Raw genomic sequence first — 18,107 nt, forward strand, 5'->3', positions numbered from 1 at the left:
TCCCACAGTCAGGAAGTTCTTCCTAATGTTCAGATGGAATCTCCTCTCTTGTAGTTTGAAGCCATTGTTCCATTGCGTCCTACTCTCCAAGGAAGCAGAAAACAAGCTTGCTCCCTCCTCCTCCCTGTGGCTTCCTCTCACATATTTATACATGGCTATCATATCTCCTCTCAGCCTTCTCTTCTTCAGGCTAAACATGCCCAATTCCCTAAGCCGCTCCTCATAGGGCTTGTTCTCCAGATCCTTGATCATTCTAGTCGCCCTCCTATTTGGGCATAGTTCATATTTGGGCATATGGAATATTCGTGCCAAGTTTGGTCCAGATCCATCATTGTTTGAGTCCACAGTGCTCTCTGGATGTAGGTGAACTACAACTCCCAAACTCAAGGTGAATGCCCACCAAACCCTTCTAGTGTTTTGTGTTCGTTATGGGAGTTCTGTGTGCCACGTTTGGTTCAATTCCATTATTGGTTGAGTTCAGAATGCTGTTGATTGTAAGTGAACTATAAATCCCAACAACTACAACTCCCAAATGACAAAATAAAATTTTTTTGGAGTGATGATCACTCCTTGGGTTGTTAGGTGTTGTTGTTGTTCATTCGTTCAGTCGTCTCCGACTCTTCGTGACCTCATGGACCAGTCCACGCCAGAGCTCCCTGTCGGCCGTTACCACCCCCAGATCCCTCAAGGTCAGTCCAGTCACTTCAAGGATGCCATCCATCCATCTTGCCCTTGGTCGGCCCCTCTTCCTTTTGCCTTCCACTTTCCCCAGCATCATTGTCTTCTCTAGGCTTTGCTGTCTCCTCATGATGTGGCCAAAGGACTTCCACTTTGTCTCTAGTCTCCTTCCCTCCAATGAGCAGCCGGGCTTAATTTCCTGGAGGATGGACTGGTTGGATCTTCTCGCAGTCCAAGGCACTCTCAGCACTTTAGGTGTATGCTATCCAAATTTGGTGTCAATTCGTCCAATGGTTTTTTGAGTTATATTAATCCCACAAACGAACATTGTATAATTATGTGAGAGGAAGCCACAGGGAGGAGGGAGCAAGCTTGTTTTCTGCTTCCCTGGAGACTAGGACGCAATGGAGGAATGGCTTCAAACTACAAGAGAGGAGATTCCATCTGAACATGAGGAAGAACTTCCTGACTGTGAGAGCGGTTCAGCAATGGAACTCTCTGCCCCGGAGTGTGGTGGAGGCTCCTTCTTTGGAAGCTTTTAAGCAGAGGCTGGATGGCCATCTGTCAGGGGTGATTTGAATGCAATATTCCTGCTTCTTGGCAGAATGGGGTTGGACTGGATGGCCCATGAGGTCTCTTCCAACTCTTTGATTCTATGATTCTATGATTACATTTTTATTTATATAGATTATTATTATTATTATTTGTGCATCTTAAGAGAGTTTCTGTGGCATCAGACACCCCCATTCTCCTCAGTGTGTCTTTTCTGGTGTGAGTATAAGCTACCACTCCACATGAAGCTCTTCCCACACTTCATGCACATATAGGGTTTCTCCCGCGTGTGGATTCTGTGATGTCTATGCAGGTGTGAGCTCTGAGTGAAGCTCTTCCCACACTCCAAGCATTTATAAGGCTTCTCCCCAGTGTGCGTTCTCTGGTGTGTATGTAGCGTTCCACTCTCACTGAAGCTCTTCCCACACTCCTGGCATGAGTAGGGTTTCTCCCCAGTGTGGGTTCTCTGATGTTTATGTAGAGTACCAATGAGAGTGAAACTCTTCCCACACTCTAGGCACGCATAGGTTTTCTCCCCAATGTGAGTTCTCTGATGTGAATGTAAACCTCCAATGTGAGTGAAACCCTTTCCACACTCCGGGCACGTATAGGGTTTCTCTCCACTATGGATTCTTTGATGTGAGTGTAGACTCCCACTCTCGCTGAAGCTCTTCCCACACTCCAGGCACGTATAGGGTTTCTCCCCAGTGTGGGTTTTCTGATGCGAACGCAGACTCCCAATGTGAGTGAAGCTCTTTCCACACTCCAGGCACGTATAGGGTTTCTCCCCAGTGTGAGTCCTTACATGGGAACGTAGATTTCTTTTCTCGCTGAAGCTCCTTCCGCACTCCAGGCACGGATACGGCTTCTCCCCAGTGTGGGTTCTATGGTGTGAATGCAGAGTTTCACTCCGGGCAAAGCTCTTTCCACACTCGACACATTTATAGGGTTTCTCCCCAGTGTGAAGTCGATGATGAGAATGTAGTTGTGAACTGTGAGTGAAGCTCTTCCCACACTCCAGGCACGTATAGGGTTTCTCCCCAGTGTGCGTTCTCTGGTGTGAATGTAGACTTCTACTTAGAGTGAAACTCTTTCCACACGTCGCGCATTTATGGGGTTTCTCCCCATCGTGAGTCCTTTGATGTATATGTAGCGTTCCATTCCGAGCGAAGCTCATTCCACACTCCATGCATACAAAGGGTTTCTCTCCCGTGTGAGTCCTTCTATGTAAATGTAGACTTCCACTCCGGGCGAAACTCTTTCCGCACTCCATGCATTTATGGGGTTTCTCCCCAGTATGACTTCTTTGATGGGAATGCAAGCTTCCACTGTGAGCAAAGCGCTTCCCACACTCCGGGCACGTATAGGGTTTCTCCCCAGTGTGAATTCTTTCATGTGAATGTAGAATGCCAATCTGGGCAAAGCTCTTTCCGCACTCCAGACACGTATAGGGTTTCTCCCCAGTGTGAGTTCTCTGGTGTTTATGGAGATGATCGCTCCGAACAAAGCTCTTTTCACACAACAGGCATGTATACGGTTTCTCCCCGGTGTGAATTCTCTGGTGCTTATGTAGGGTTTTAGCATGAGCGAAGCTCTTTCCACACTCCAGGCATGGGTAGGGTTTCTCCTCCGAGGGAGTTATTTTGTGTGACTGCAGATATTCATGTCGACTAAAGCTCTTCCCATATTCAGAGCATTTATATGCTTTCCCACCCATATCGACAATGATATGTGTGTTTAATTGCAATATGGACCCTTGACTCTCTTTTCCCCTTTATGATTTGTAATTGAAGTTAAGAGTTCCACAAGATCAGCACATTGGGTTAAACCCCTGTGCCGGCAGGACTGAAGACCGACAGGTCGCAGGTTCGAATCCAGGGAGAGGTGGATGAGCTCCCTCTATCAGCTCCAGCTCCTCATGCGGGGACATGAGAGAAGCCTCCCACAAGGATGATAAAAACATCAAATCATCCAGGCGTCCCCTGGGCAACGTCCTTGCAGACAGCTAATTCTCTCACAACAGAAGCAACTTGCTCCTGACACACACAAAAAACCCCTTGAGAGGATTTCTTCTTCCTATACGATTGGTTTCCTTCCTGCACGTTTGGATTCCATACTCCTCAATGTCCACTCCACGCCGCTTTGTCTCTCATCACACCACGGGTGTCTCCAAAGAATCCTCACTTCCCTGGTCAAAAAAGAAGAAGCAAAAGATCAGGCAGGAAGCCCTACAACCTTCTTTACATACCAGACCCCCCCCCCCCTTTCTTTCCCCATGAGTCATGTTGAAAATGGAAATACCAAGAAATGCAGACATGAAGTGTGACGACTGACCATTATAATTATTGATTGTAATTGCTGTTTTAATGTTTTACTGTAATATGTATTATGATGTTTTATTGATTGTCTGTGATATTATGGTTGGAAACCGGTCTGAGTCCTTCAAGAGAGGTGAGAAGGTCGGTATACAAAACTTTTAAATAAATATAATACATAATACATGCAATAACAACCACAATACAAAGCAAAATACTAATACTAATACAAAGCAATTAAAAATAAAACTCATACATAAATAGCATAAACACCGAACAATAGCACAACAGCATAAAACCGCCACATTCTACTGTCAGATCCAAAAATTCCTCCAGAATTATTTATTTAGTTCCACTGCCGTTCAGCAGTGGAACTCTCTGCCCCGGAGTGTGGTGGAGGCTCCTTCTTTGGAAGCTTTTAAGCAGAGGCTGGATGGCCATCTGTCAGGGGTGATTTGAATGCAATATTCCTGTTTCTTGGCAGGGGGTTGGACTGGATGGCCCATGAGGTCTCTTCCAACTCTTTGATTCTATGATTCTATGATTTCTACCCCATCCTTCTAAACCTCCAAAGAGGGACTCAGGACAACTTCCAACAAGCAACCTTTCAGTACCGTCACGAAATAATAACATAATATAAAATACAATTCACTTACATTAAAATAAATATACATTAAAACATTTTGCCAGTTCAAATCGTCATTCAAATCAGTCCATTGTGATCCACTAAAAACTTATCTTCACTAGTAAATCAGTCTATTCTGCAATCGCTTGATCCCACAGCCAGGATGTGAGTTTCTTCCAGAATATCAGGAGGGATGGGGCAGATCTAATCTCATTAGGAATGGAAATAAACAGCCGAGGGGCACCACAGAAAAGTCCCTGTCTCTTGTCCCCACGAAATGCGACTGCAATGGCGGTGGGACCGAGAGCAGGGCCTCACTGGATGATCTTAAGATCCTTGGTGGTTCGTAGAGGGAGATTTCTCTGGTTGTATGGCCATGGTCTAGAGGCATTCTCTCCTGACGTTTCGCCTGCAACTATGGCAAGCATCCTCAGAGGAATGACCAGGGTGGGACAAAGGACTCTTGTCTGCTGGAGCTAGGTGTGAATGTTTCAACTGACCACCTTGATTAGCATACAATGGGCTGATTGTGCCTGGAGCAAACTTTTGTTGAGAGGTAATTAGATGTCCCTGCCTGCTTCCTCTCTGTTGTTTTGCTGTTGCAATTTTAGAGTTTTTTAATACTGGTAGCCAGATTTTGTTCATTTTCAATGGCTTCTCTGTGTAGTCTGACATGGTGGTTGTTGGTGTGGTCCAGCATTTCTGTGTCCTCAAATAATATGCTGTGTCCAGGTTGGTTCATCAGGTGCTCTGCTATGGCTGATTTCTCTGGTTGAAGTAGTCTGCAGTGCCTTTCATGTTCCTTGATTCACGATTGGGTGCTGCTTCAGCCAGAGATGTCAGCCATAGCAGAGCACCTGATGAACCAACTTGGACACAGCATATTATTTGAGAACACAGAAATGCTGGACCACTCTCACAACCACCATGTCAGGCTACACAAAGAAGCCATTGAAATCCACAAGAAGCATGTGGACAATTTCAACAGAAAGGAAGAGACCATGAAAATGAACAAAATCTGGCTACCAGTATTAAAAAACTCTAAAATCACAACAGCACAACAACAGAGAGGGGGAAAAAAGACATCTAATCACCTCTCAACAAAAGATTGATCCAGGCACTGCCAGGCAATCAAATGCTAATGAAGGTGGTCAGTTGAAACATTCACACCTCGCTCCAGCAGACAAGAGTCTTTTGTCCCACCCTGGTCATTCCACAGATATATAAACCCTTTTGCCTAGTTCCAACAGACCTCACTACCTCTGAGGATGCTTGCCATAGATGCAGGCAAAACGTCAGGAGAGAATGTCTCTAGACCATGGCCATACAGCCCGAAAAAACCTACAACAACCCGGAGATATGATAGCCATGTATGAATATGTGAGAGGGAGTCACAGGGAGGAGCATAGTGTCTAGATCTAGGGAAGTAATGCTACCCCTCTATTCCGCTTTGGTCAGACCATACCTGGAATATTGTGTCCAATTCTGGGCACCACAATTGAAGAGAGATGTTGACAAGCTGGAATGTGTCCAGAGGAGGGCGACTAAAATGATCAAGGGTCTGGAGAACAAGCCCTATGAGGAGTGGCTTAGGGAACTGGGCATGTTTAGCCTGAAGAAGAGAAGGCTGAGAGGAGACATGATAGCCATGTATAAATATGTGAGAGGAAGCCACAGGGAGGAGGAGGGAGCAAGCTTGTTTTCTGCTTCCTTGGAGACTAGGACACAATGGAACAATGGCTTCAAACTACAAGAGAGGAGATCCCACCTGAACATGAGGAAGAACTTCCTGACTGTGAGAGCCGTTCAGCAGTGGAACTCTCTGCCCCGGAGTGTGGTGGAGGCTCCTTCTTTGGAAGCTTTTAAACAGAGGCTGGATGGCCATCTGTCAGGGGTGATTTGAATGCAATATTCCTGCTTCTTGGCAGAATGGGGTTGGACTGGATGGCCCAGGAGGTCTCTCCCAACTCTAGGATGCTATGATTTTTCAAATATTGTTCCATAGTATTGTCAATCCCGAATGCAACCCAGCAGGCCTTTCCTTCCTTCCTAATCCAACCCTGGAAGTCCCTCTTGAAGTCCCTTCTCTGCCTTCTTCCTTACCTGGGGTCCCTTTCCATTCAGAGCTTTGGAGGAAGCCTCTCCCTGAAGTCCTCTTCCTCCTGAGGCAGAGAAGGCCAATGAGGAAGGGGGGAAAGAATAACAAAACGGACACTCTTTGACGTCATTTCCGGTGTACGTAGCCGGCGTCCGTCAGCTCGCTCAAGCGTCCGCCTGAAACCACTTCCGGAAGAGGAAGAAAGTAAACAAAAGGGAGAAGGGAGGAAAGAGGGTTGGGAAGAAGGTGCTTTTCTAAATGAGGGAGCCTATCCAGCAGGCCTGGGCCAACTTGGGCCCTCCCTCCAGGTGTTTTGGACTCCAACTCCCACAAATCCTAATTAGGAATTGTGGGAGTTGGAGTCCAAAACACCTGGAGGGAGGGCCCAAGTTGGCCCAGGCCTGCTGGGTAGGCACAAAGTGAGATATGTGTGTATATCAAAAGAGAAAGAACTCTTTATCTGTTGGATATCTGTCTATCTAAGATCTACAGAGACACTCGCTGGAACACCTCAGCAAGCGAGAGTCCAAAAGTGGCAGGCTCAAACCCAGCACCTCAACCAATGGCTGATACCAAATGAGAGACTCCCCCCTGGGCACACACGGTTCCGGCCCTAAACGGTTCCGGCCCAAAATACCTTTCGGACCGCATCTCGGCCTATGAGCCCACGAGGACCTTGAGATCGTCTGGGGAGGCCCTTCTCTCGATCCCGCCTGCCTCACAGGCACGCTTGGCGGGGACGAGGGAGAGGGCCTTCTCAGTGGTGGCCCCCCGGCTGTGGAACACCCTCCCTGTTGACATCAGACAGGCGCCCTCCCTTATGTCCTTCCGGAAGAGCCTGAAGACATGGCTATTCGAGAAGGCATTTAACTAAATGCTACAGTAACTGGAAATGACAACTGGAACGGAATGTAGAGTACGAGACTGGTTATGATTCTATGATAAGACGAAGCGGATTATTTTAGTGTAATTAGATGATAATGTATTAGTGATATGTTGTTTTGTAGTTGTAGTTTATTGTGAAGTATGTTTTTTATATGTTGTACACCGCCGCGAGTCGCCCTAGGGCTGAGAGCGGCGGTTAATAAATGCAGCAAATAAATAAATAAATAATAAATAATAAGACTGGGCGACTTGGAAGGCACTGAACAGACTGCGCCATGAGATGCAGAGCCAACCTTCAGAAATGGGGCTACAAAGTGGAATCCTCAACATGCGAGTGTGGAGAAGAGCAAACCACTGACCACCTGCTGCAATGCAACCTGAGCCCTGCCACATGCACAATGGAGGACCTACTTGCAGCAACACCAGAAGCACTCCAAGTGGCCAGCTACTGGTCAAAGGACATTTAACCAACTACCAAACTCACAAGTTGTGTATTTTTCTGTCTGTTTGCTTTGTTTCTGTTAGAAATGTAATATATAATGGACTGGTTGCTCTGACACGACAAATAAATAAATAAAATCTGTTGGAAGCAAGTGCGAATGTTGCAATGGTCAAGCTTGAATGGTGTTGAGTAACCCATGAAGCTGCAAAGTCAATTAGTGAGGGTATCTGCTGTTGTTGCCTGGAGGAACCCTCTGTGGAATGATGTCCAGGGTGGGAGAAAGAACCCTTGTCTCTTTGAAGCTAGTGTGAATGTTGCAACAGAATTGTAGAATCCTAGAGTTGGAAGAGACCTCTTGGGCCATCCAGTCCAACCCCCATTATGCCAAGAAACAGGAATATTGCATTCAAATCACCCCTGACAGATGGCCATCCAGCCTCTGTTTAAAAGCTTCCAAAGGAGGAGCCTCCACCACACTCCGGGGCAGAGAGTTCCACTGCTGAACGGCTCTCACAGTCAGGAAGTTCTTCCTCATGTTCAGATGGAATCTCCTCTCTTGTAGTTTGAAGCCATTGTTCCATTGAGTCCTGTCTCCAGGGAAGCAGAAAACAAGCTTGCTCCCTCCTCCTCCCTGTGGCTTCCTCTCACATATTTATACATGGCTATCATGTCTCCTCTCAGCCTTCTCTTCTTCAGGCTAAATATGCCCAGCTCCTTAAGCCAGTCCTCATAGGGCTTGTTCTCCAGACCCTTGATCATTTTAGTCACCCTCCTCTGGACATATTCCAGCTTGTCAATATCTCTCTTGAATTGTGGTGCCCAGAATTGGATACAGTATTCCAGGTGTGGTCTAACCAAGGCAGAATAGAGCATGGGGAGCATGACTTCCCTGGATCCAGACACTAGACTCCTATTGATGCAGGACAAAATCCCATTGGCTTTTTTTGCCACATTCCTGGCTCATGTTTAACTTGTCCACGAGGACTCCAAGATCTTTTTCACACATACTGCTCAAGGAAGAACTGCTTCTTAGGCCTGCTAATAATAAAGGCAGGCATTAGGTCCTGGGGGTTTTCTTCCACAAAGATGTGCCTCATTCCTGGCTTGTAAAAGGCCAAGAGAATCGGGTTGGGCGAGAGTAAAGACCTGCCCAGTCTAGGATTCCGTTCCCTGAGTGGCCAACCAGGTATCTAAGAGGGCATCTATCCTTTTTCACACGTATTGTCCTCGAGCCATGCGTTCCCCATTCTCTCCTGATGTTTCGCCTGCATCTATGGCAGGCATCCTCAGGTTGTGAGGTCAGACCCTTGTAAGCTGCCCTGAGTCCCCTTGGGAGATGGTTGGCGGGGTATAAAAAAAAGTTATTATTATCATCAACATCATCATCATCAGAATATTTGCCGCACAGTGATTTAAAAATGCAAATTTTAATTAAATATTTAGAGACACATTTTGAAAAATAAGAGAGGCCCATAAGTGTCTCCCGTGTTCCTAACGGAGTACAATAGACAAGTTGCACCTTGGTAGCCTTGAAGGGAAACCTCTCGCCAGCCCAACCCATAAAAAGGCACGGCCATTCTACACTACAACCCTGAAAATGTGGCTTGAGAAAAATAAGTCCCAGATGCCAGTCATTGTGTCTCAGCTGATGGCATCGTCTACTTCCCAGATCAATGATTAATGCTTCTCAGTCCGGCTTCTGCCTTCAGATCCTGCAAATGTTTATCTTCTATGAGGGCAAAGCGAATGCCATAAGACAGCCATTACACAAAACCAGAAGTCCAGCACTGGCGTGGCTGTTTATTTCATCTTGGGGTTGCTTCATGGATTTAAGGAGGAAAATGCGCTAGTGGGGTGAAACTATGCTCAGCCTTTGGCTCCCAAACAACCATGTAAGAACTCGAGAGGCATATACCCTGTGTATCACATGAGGTTCTGGAAGATCCAGCATCTCTTCACCCAGTAAGTGTTCCTAGTTTTTTAGAATGGGAGGCTCTTCGGTGTCTACAATGGGCTCCTCATCTTTGGGCGGAGGTTCTGGTGCCTGTGGCCTGCTGCTCCCTTTGACCTCAGGAAGACCACTGAGCACCTGGCCTTGGTCCGTCTTGGCTGCAACAACACTCTTCTTACTGACCGGCTTGGCCTTCTCTTTGTTGCAGATGGCCACCGCGGCTTTGTAATCTTCGCGGAATTCCTTCAGCAGCTGTACGGCCTTCCGATATTCGAGCCAGTTTTCTTTCCTGTGCTCCAGAATACACACTAGAGAAAGAACGGAATCGTCAGCTCAAAAGTCAAATAGGTTTTTGTTACAGTAAGTCATAGCAGGATCAAGTGTGCATTAAAGAAAAACCTTATGATGTTAATTATTATGTGCAGTTGGTAATGTAGGTCAGCCAGCATGTTTGGGCCATACCCGGTGGGGTATAACTGTATGGATTTTAGAATACAATTTGGAGAAGCAATAATTATGTGCAGCTGGTAATGTAGGTCAGCCAGCATGTTTGGGCCATACCTGGTGGGGTATAACTGTATGGATTTTAGAATACTGTTAGGAGAAGCAATAATTATGTGCAGCTGGTAATGTAGGTCAGCTAGCATGTTTGGGCCATACCTGGTGGGGTATAACTGTATGGATTTTAGTATACAATTTGGAGAAGCAATAATTATGTGCAGCTGGTACTGTAGGTCAGCCAGCATGTTTGGGCCGTACCCGGTGTGGTATAACTATGGGTTTTAGAATACAGTTTGGAGAAGCAATAATTATGCGCAGCTGGTAATGTAGGTCAGCCAGCATGTTTGGGTCATACCCGGTGGAGTATAACTGTATGGATTTTAGAATACAGTTTGGAGGAGCAATAATTATGTGCAGCTGGTAATGTAGGCCAGGCAGCATGTTTGGGCCATAGGTGTCAAATGTGTGGTCCTCCAGGTGTTTGGGACTCCAACTCCCAGAAGCGCAAGCCAGTTTGTCCAATGACCAGGAATGCTGGAAGCTGAAGTCCTAAACAGCAGGAGAGTTATTGTTTCACAACACTGGAAGAGAGCATAACTGGGGTCATCTATTGACACCACTGGAACCGTTAGTCATCTGATGTCATCAGCGAGAGCAGCTGCACCCGATCATCTTGAGCCTCTCTCAGAGCCTGAAAACTTGGCTGTTCCAGTGTGCTTTCAATGAATGAATGAACAATAATCTGCTGACCTGACCAATCCCTGCATAAATGCCCTCGGAAGCACTTTATTTTACTTTATTGTTAGTGCAATTACACCCTACTTCATCCCTCGGACCCCCTGTCCAGATACATTAGGTTTTGGCGATGGTCAGGGGAGCTTTTGCACAATTAAAACTTGTGCGCCAGCTGCGCCCATACCTTGGGAAGTCTGACTTGGCCATGGTGGTCCATGCTTTGGTTAAATCCCATTTAGACTACTGCAACGCTCTCTACGTGGGGTTGCCTCTGAAGACTGCCCGGAAGCTGCAGCTAGTCCAACGTTTGGCAGCCAGACTACTAACGGGTGCTGTGTACAGGGAGCACACCACTCCACTGTTACACCAGCTCTACTGGCTGCCAATTAGCTTCCGAACACAATTCAAAGTGCTGGTGTTGACCTATAAAGCCCTAAACGACTCCAGCCCTGTTTACCTCACCGAACGTATTCTCCCCTATGAACCATCAAGATTATTAAGATCGTCTGGAGAGGCCCTGCTCTCGGTCCCACCGGCCTCGCAAGCGCATCTGGTGGGGACGAGGGACAGGGCCTTCTCGGTGGTGGCCCCTCAACTCTGGAACTCTCTCCCACTGGAGATCAGAACAGCCCCGTCTATCCTGACATTTAGGAAACAGGTGAAGACTTGGTTATGGAGACAGGCATTCGACGAGTGAGCCAACACCCTGAGATATGGATGGAGGATGATGAGCAACGATTTTAGTGTGACGACTAACCATTATAGTTATTGATTGTAATTGCTGTTTTAATGTCTTACTGTAATATGTATTATGATGTTTTATTGACTGTATGTGATATTATGGTTAGAAACCGGTCTGAGTCCTTCAAGAGAGGTGAGAAGGTCAGTATACAAAACTTTTAAATAAATAAATAATAAATAAATATTATGTTGCTCCCTCACCCAGTGTTTTTAAACTTTTAATCCTTGCAACTGGCCCAGCCCACTATGATTAATTCTCCATGTTCAAATATTGTGATTTTATATTGTCTGATGTGTTTATTTATTGTATTGTCGAAGGCTTTCATGGCCGGAATCACTCAGTTCTTGTGGGTTTTTTCGGGCTATATGGCCATGTTCTAGAGGCATTTCTCCTGACGTTTCGCCTGCATCTATGGCAAGCTTCCTCAGAGGGAGCTCACCTTTGAGGATGCTTGCCATAGATGCAGGCGAAACGTCAGGAGAAATGCCTCTAGAACATGGCCATATAGCCCGAAAAAACCCACAAGAACTGAGTGTTTATTTATTTATTTAATACATTATATATTGCGCCTCTCAGCCCGCAGGAGACTCAGAACGGTGTACAATCAGCATCAAAAACATAAAATATGATAAAAACAGTTAATTAAATATAAAACCAGGTAAAACAATCAATATCAATAAAACATGTATCAGTTTGAGTCTCCTGTTTATTTATAATGTTTCTTGTATTTTATTTTAATATTTTATTGTTGTACTGCTGGGCTGGCCTCATGCAAGCCGCCCTGAGTCCCCTTGGGGAGATGGTGGCAGGGTATAAATAAAGTTTTATATTATTATTATTATTATTATTATTATTATTATTATTATTATTGCAATCTCCTCTCTCTGACCCTGCAAACCACAGTCCCACTTGGTTCTCTGCACTAAGATAGGATCCATCTTTGAGTACATACATACCTAAGGGCACGTGCACAATGTTTGTGGGCTTCCTCATCTCCAAGAGGATTTCTTCCAGCTGCTGTGCCCTGGTCTTTTGGGCCTTTTTGGGCATGGTTCGCAATTTCTAGAAGCAACACGGATTAGAACAGTGAGAAAGAGTCCTTTTGAGAGCTGGAGACTTTGGAATGCCTTCCCCATTTTGCTTCAACTAAATAGACACTTGGCTACTACTAAGATGCATCTAAGTAGGGTGGTGGATAATCAGGTCTCTTGGAGGCCTCTCAGTTGGGACGGTCGCCATAAGCCAAGCTCAAATTGATGGAAAAGAGCAACCTCAATTATCTTGGTGGAAAGAGGTGTAATCAGGCCATTGAAATTGTATGCTGAATACATAGAAGGGAGGTGGTGTTGAACAACATGATCATGCTAGAGGAGTAGGTGAATAGTTTTAGAGCAGGCACGGGCCAACTTCGGCCTTCCCTCCAGGTGTTTTGGACTCCAACTCCCACAATTCCTAACAGCCTACTGGCTGTTAGGAATTGTGGGAGTTGGAGTCCAAAACACCTGGAGGGAAGGCCGAAGTTGGCCCGTGCCTGTGTTAGGGGCAAAGTTATCTCTAGACCCAACTGACCGTCTTCTCTGCTGGGACGTAGGGCTTCTGGAAGCTGTCCAGCCTGGCCTTGCCCTCGCGGTAGACCCGAGGGTAGCGGAGGGCCTTCTCCAACTCTTGGACATTGTGCTGTATTCCTGTTTTTAAAAACAACAGAATAGGAGTGAGAGACATTCACTGACTTTGACATTAACCTATTGAAACCTAATTGCAGATGATTCAGATACCCATACATGGTGCAAAATGTACATTTTTCAAAAATAACAAAATGAATGTGTCCAGAGGAGAGAGATGGCTCAAAAGATCAAGGGTCTGGAGAACAAGCCCTAGGAGGTGTAATATTCCTCGTGTCACAAACTCACCAGCCAGCAGAGTTCCTGAGGTAACGATGTTTATTCGAGGCACGAGTAGGGATAAGAACAACCTTTACTACAGAGAGAGAGCTTTTATCACCCATCCAGGAATACATTTCAGGTGTGGCCACCAAAGGCTATGTCTTAAAGGCACACTATACTACAGGAGGAGTGGCTTAAAGAGTTGGGCATGTTTAGCCTGCAGAAGAGAGAAAAGTTTGAGAGGAGACAGGATGAGGGCCATGGATGAAGATGGGAGGGGAACCCATAGGGAAGAGGGAGCAGGCTTGTTTTCTGCTGTCCTGGAGACTAGGATGCAATGCAACAATGGCTTCAAACTACAGGAAAGGAGATGCCACCTGAACATGAGGAAGAATTTCCTATCTGTGCGAGAGGGAGCTGTTCAGCAGTGGAACTCTCTGCTCCGGAGTGTTGTGGAGGCTCCTTCTTTGGAGGCTTTGAAAAAGATTGGATGGCCATCTGTCAGGGGTGCTTTGAATGTGATTTTCCTGCTTCTTGGCAGAAAGGGGTTGGACTGGATGACTCACCGGGTCTCTTCCAACTCTAGGATTTTATGATTCTAATGTAAGTTGCTTTGAGTCTCTTATTAGGACAATAATAATAATAATAATAATAATAATAATAATGTATTGTCGAAGGCTTTCATGGCTTTAATCACTAGGTTCTTGTGGGTTTTTTCGGGCTATAGGGCCATGTTCTAGAAGCATTTCTCCTGACGTTTCGCCTGCATCTATGGCGGATGCTTGCCATAGATGCAGGCGAAATGTCAGGAGAAATGCCTCTAGAACATGGCCCTATAGCCCGAAAAAACCCACAAGAACCTAATAATAATAATAATTATTATTATTATTTATTTATTTATTTAGAACTTTTATATACCGGTCTTCTCGACCTCCGCAGAGGGACTCAGTCCGGTTCACGACACAAGATTGATAAACAATAGTTTAAAACATCACATCCCATAATTCACTAAATCATTAAAATACCATCATATAATTACATAATGCCAAATTGTCAAAATGAAGTCACAATTCATCGCCATCCGTCCGTGTGGTCAGGAGTTATTGACTCACTCATCAAATGCTAAATTCCAGAACCAGGTTTCCACCAGTTTTCTAAAAGTCAGGATAGAAGGGGCAGATCTAATCTCCAGTGGGAGAGAGTTCCAGAGCCGAGGGGCCACCACCGAGAAGGCCCTGTCCCTCGTCCCCACCAGACGCGATTGCGAGGGTGGTGGGACCGAGAGCAGGGCCCCTCCAGAAGATCTTAACAACCTTGATGGTTCATAGGGGAGAATCCGTTCGGACAGGTAAACTGGGCCGGAGTCGTTTAGGGATTTATAGGTCAACACCAGCACTTTGAATTGTGCTCGGAAGCTAATTGGCAGCCAGTGGAGCTGACACAGCAGAGGAGTGGTATTCTCCCTGTACCCTGCTCCTGTAAGTAATCTGGCTGCCGCTTGTTGGACTAATTGCAGCTTCCGGGCAGTCTTCAGAGGCAACCCCACGTAGAGAACGTTGCAGTAGTCTATACGGGATGTAACCAGAGCGTGGACCACCGTGGCCAAGTCAGACACACATTTCTTTGTGCAGTCATCTAAATATTTAACAGCATTTCCCTGGAGTTATATTGTATGTGTACTCCCCCACCGCATTCAAGTTTTTGAATATCTGAACACCCCTTTTCCTATTATACGAAACCCATATATTAAACCCATATGAATTTTCAAGGATAATGTTGGAAACATTCACAAGTTGATATGCAATTTTGACAGAAATGAGAAACTGAACAGTTGTTAAACTTTAGGCAAGCTGCTAAAGTAAAAAAAAAAAGGCCTGCACCATGTTCATGCAGATCCTGCTTAGAGTTCAATATCTTCTCAGCATGGTCATCGAAAGTTGTGCCATGGAGACATCACTACAATAGTCATTCTTTTGTGGCTAGGAACGAAGACAGAGCAACTCACCCAGCGGCTCCACGAAATCTGGCCCGGGGTCCCCTCCGAGCAGCTCCTCATAACCCCTGTATTTCTCAGGCACTTGCAATGATTTTCTTGTCTTCCTTTGTGACTTAATTGACTTCTTTTTAATAGTGGGGACCTCATCCACCTGCAGACCCAAACCAGGAACAAGGTGTGCTTTTACCCCCCAAAAAATCTCTCTACAAGTCCATGAAATCAAATGATAAGAAAGGAGATACTGAGTAACCATTAGAAAGAATTTCTTGGATAAGTAACAGTCCAACGAGTGTTCATCACCCCTAAAAATACAACCCCCCCCAAAAAAGCCCCAGCAGAACAGACTTAAAATCCCCCAAAATACACCATATATATATATACACACACACACACACATACATACATATACACTCATATACATATACACATGCACACATACATACACGTACATATATATATACCCAAGCACACACAAATACACACATACATTTACATACACACATATATACATATACATATGCACAAATATACACACGCACACATACATACACACTTATATAAACACAAATATGCATATAGACAAGCACACACATAATCACAATATACATATACACATGTAAACACATAAATATATACACACATATATACACATCTACACACACATATGCACGCACATATATACACCCACACACACACACATATATATACACACACACACACACACACACACACAGAAACGCACATATACACAGATACACAAATATATACACACATATATATACACACAGGAAACACATATATACAGACTGGGCCACAGCAACACGTGGCAGGGGAGGGCTAGTAATACCAATAATAGAGTAAAATAATAAATGTAAACAATACTAATAACAGAGTAAAATAATAAATAACTTTGACTCGAGTATAAGCCGAGGGGAGCCTTTTCGGCCTAAAAAAAGGGCTGAAAAACTAGGCTTTTACTCGAGTATATACAGTACTATGCTCACTCCCTGCATCAAAACCAACACACCCCAGTCTTTGTGTTTCAGTATTTTTCTGAGGAAGGAAGGCTCTAGCACAGAGTTCTGCAATGAGTTCACATACCTGGGTCATGAAGAAAGATCCCGATTCCCCTTCCCCTGGAGATTCCTCACGAGGACTACAAATTTCACTGGAAAATTCGTCGTCGATCCCTGGAGGAACGGCGGCTAAGTGGGCTTGGGCAAATAACTCGTAAAGCTCTCTGGAAGACGACCGGGAAGGCAAAAGGGATCCGGATGGAATTTCTTGAAAGCGAGGTGTTTCGAGTGACTGACGGCCCTCTCCCTGTGATCCAGAGGCTGAGCTCATCTCTACTTCAGACTCTCGGTTGGGTTTGGTTTGCTCCTCCTGAAGATCATGTTCAGCTGAAGATGGGAGAGACCCCATCATGTCCTCTTCCCCTCTAAGAGAGACACTTGAGGGAACAAGCTCAGGAAAGCTCTGCTCATGCAAAAATGAGACAGATTTGGACTGATCTGGTTCTTCCAGAATTGAGCTGACAGGTGGCAATAGCTCGGCCACATCCGGTCCCTGCGGAGGAACAGCTAGAGAGTCTGGACCCAAGAGATCTTGGCCTGGCAAGGCTGAGCTGTGTGAAGGAGAGAGTTCTACCAGGTGATCACTTCTATGAGAAGCATCTGGAGAGAGAGCCTCAGGTAAGTCTCCATGGGATGAAGCACCTTCTAACCAATCCAGTCCTAGAGGGCTTGAGCTGGTAGGTGGGGTGGATCCCAGCTGATCGACCTCTAGCGTGAAAGACCCAGCTGGTGGGAAGGCCTTAGACAGGTTCTCTTTCTCTGCGACAGAAGGAGGTTTTGGCATTTCTTCCTCCACTGCTGAAGTTTCCATTGGTGGAACGGGCTCTGAAAGGGACTCTTCTGGCAAAGGGGACTCCAGCGGTGGAACCGGCGGTAGATGCTCTACCTCAGAAGTCACTGGTGGGACAATCTCAGAAGGTTCCCTCTGTGTTGTCAAGGTTGGTTCAAACAGATCCTGTTCTTGTGGAGGTAGAATGGGCTCTACTTGGTCCGGTCCTGCCGAAGAAGCAGGTGGAGCTCTCTCTGGAAAATCCCTTGAAGGAGAAGGGATGGGAGTAGGAGGGCCAGGAAAATCTGTCAAATTCTGCTCTCTCAAAAACCTATGAATCCGTGCTTCAAGCTCCCTTTGATGCTGTTCCTCTGAGAGAAGAGACTGGGGCCGGGCCCTACTGATATTGGGAAACAGCAAGTTTTCCAGTGAAGAGACTTCGTCAGCAGCGGTCTCAAACTGTAGCTCGTCCATCAAGGACGGGAAACCAGTGAGATCGTCTGTGGCGAAAGAACTGCACAGAGAATAAGGTACGGATCTATCTTCCGGGTTGAGCATTAAGAGAACCGGACGCTCACTCCCTATGGACTTGATGGATGGAAGAGGCGGGGGCATCCCTTGGTATAATTTGTGGGTATCCAAGTCCGCCCCAGTCCACAGCTGCCAGAAGGTGGTTTCAAGCGGCGCGTCTATCACCAGTGGGCGCTTCTTGACTTTGGGCAGCTGCGATTTCACCTGCAACAGAGATGAAGAAGCATTACATCAGTGTTTCTCAACCCGGGGGTCGCGAGGGGGTGTCAGAGGGGTCACCTAAGACCATCAGAAAACACAGTATTTTCTGTTGGCCATGGGGGTTCCG

The 18,107-nt window shown here is 45.9% G+C and overlaps 2 protein-coding genes across 2 annotated transcripts in view; both read right to left on the minus strand.

Moving 5' to 3' along the window:
* Nucleotides 1-1,293: 1,293 nt before the first annotated feature.
* On the minus strand, nucleotides 1,294-6,369 carry LOC132772322 (zinc finger protein 420-like). The gene is made up of 2 exons (XM_067466440.1): nucleotides 6,274-6,369; nucleotides 1,294-3,418 (listed from the first exon to the last, which is right to left on the minus strand). The coding sequence occupies exon 2, from the start codon at nucleotides 2,945-2,947 to the stop codon at nucleotides 1,412-1,414; it is 1,536 nt and encodes a 511-aa protein (XP_067322541.1). The 5' UTR covers nucleotides 2,948-3,418; nucleotides 6,274-6,369; the 3' UTR covers nucleotides 1,294-1,411.
* Nucleotides 6,370-9,002: 2,633 nt separating this feature from the next.
* Nucleotides 9,003-18,107, minus strand: part of XRRA1 (X-ray radiation resistance associated 1) — a 51,402-nt gene continuing 42,297 nt past the window's right edge. Inside the window, exons 14-18 of the mRNA XM_060767160.2 lie at nucleotides 16,505-17,983; nucleotides 15,413-15,554; nucleotides 13,094-13,209; nucleotides 12,481-12,586; nucleotides 9,003-9,854 (exon numbers count right to left, since the gene is read on the minus strand). Of these exons, the coding sequence (XP_060623143.2) occupies nucleotides 9,568-9,854; nucleotides 12,481-12,586; nucleotides 13,094-13,209; nucleotides 15,413-15,554; nucleotides 16,505-17,983 (2,130 nt within the window). The 3' untranslated portion in view covers nucleotides 9,003-9,567. The remainder of the gene's footprint in view (nucleotides 9,855-12,480; nucleotides 12,587-13,093; nucleotides 13,210-15,412; nucleotides 15,555-16,504; nucleotides 17,984-18,107) is intronic.

The sequence above is a fragment of the Anolis sagrei genome, chromosome 3, assembly GCF_037176765.1.
Source record: "Anolis sagrei isolate rAnoSag1 chromosome 3, rAnoSag1.mat, whole genome shotgun sequence".
Lineage (NCBI taxonomy): Eukaryota > Metazoa > Chordata > Lepidosauria > Squamata > Dactyloidae > Anolis > Anolis sagrei.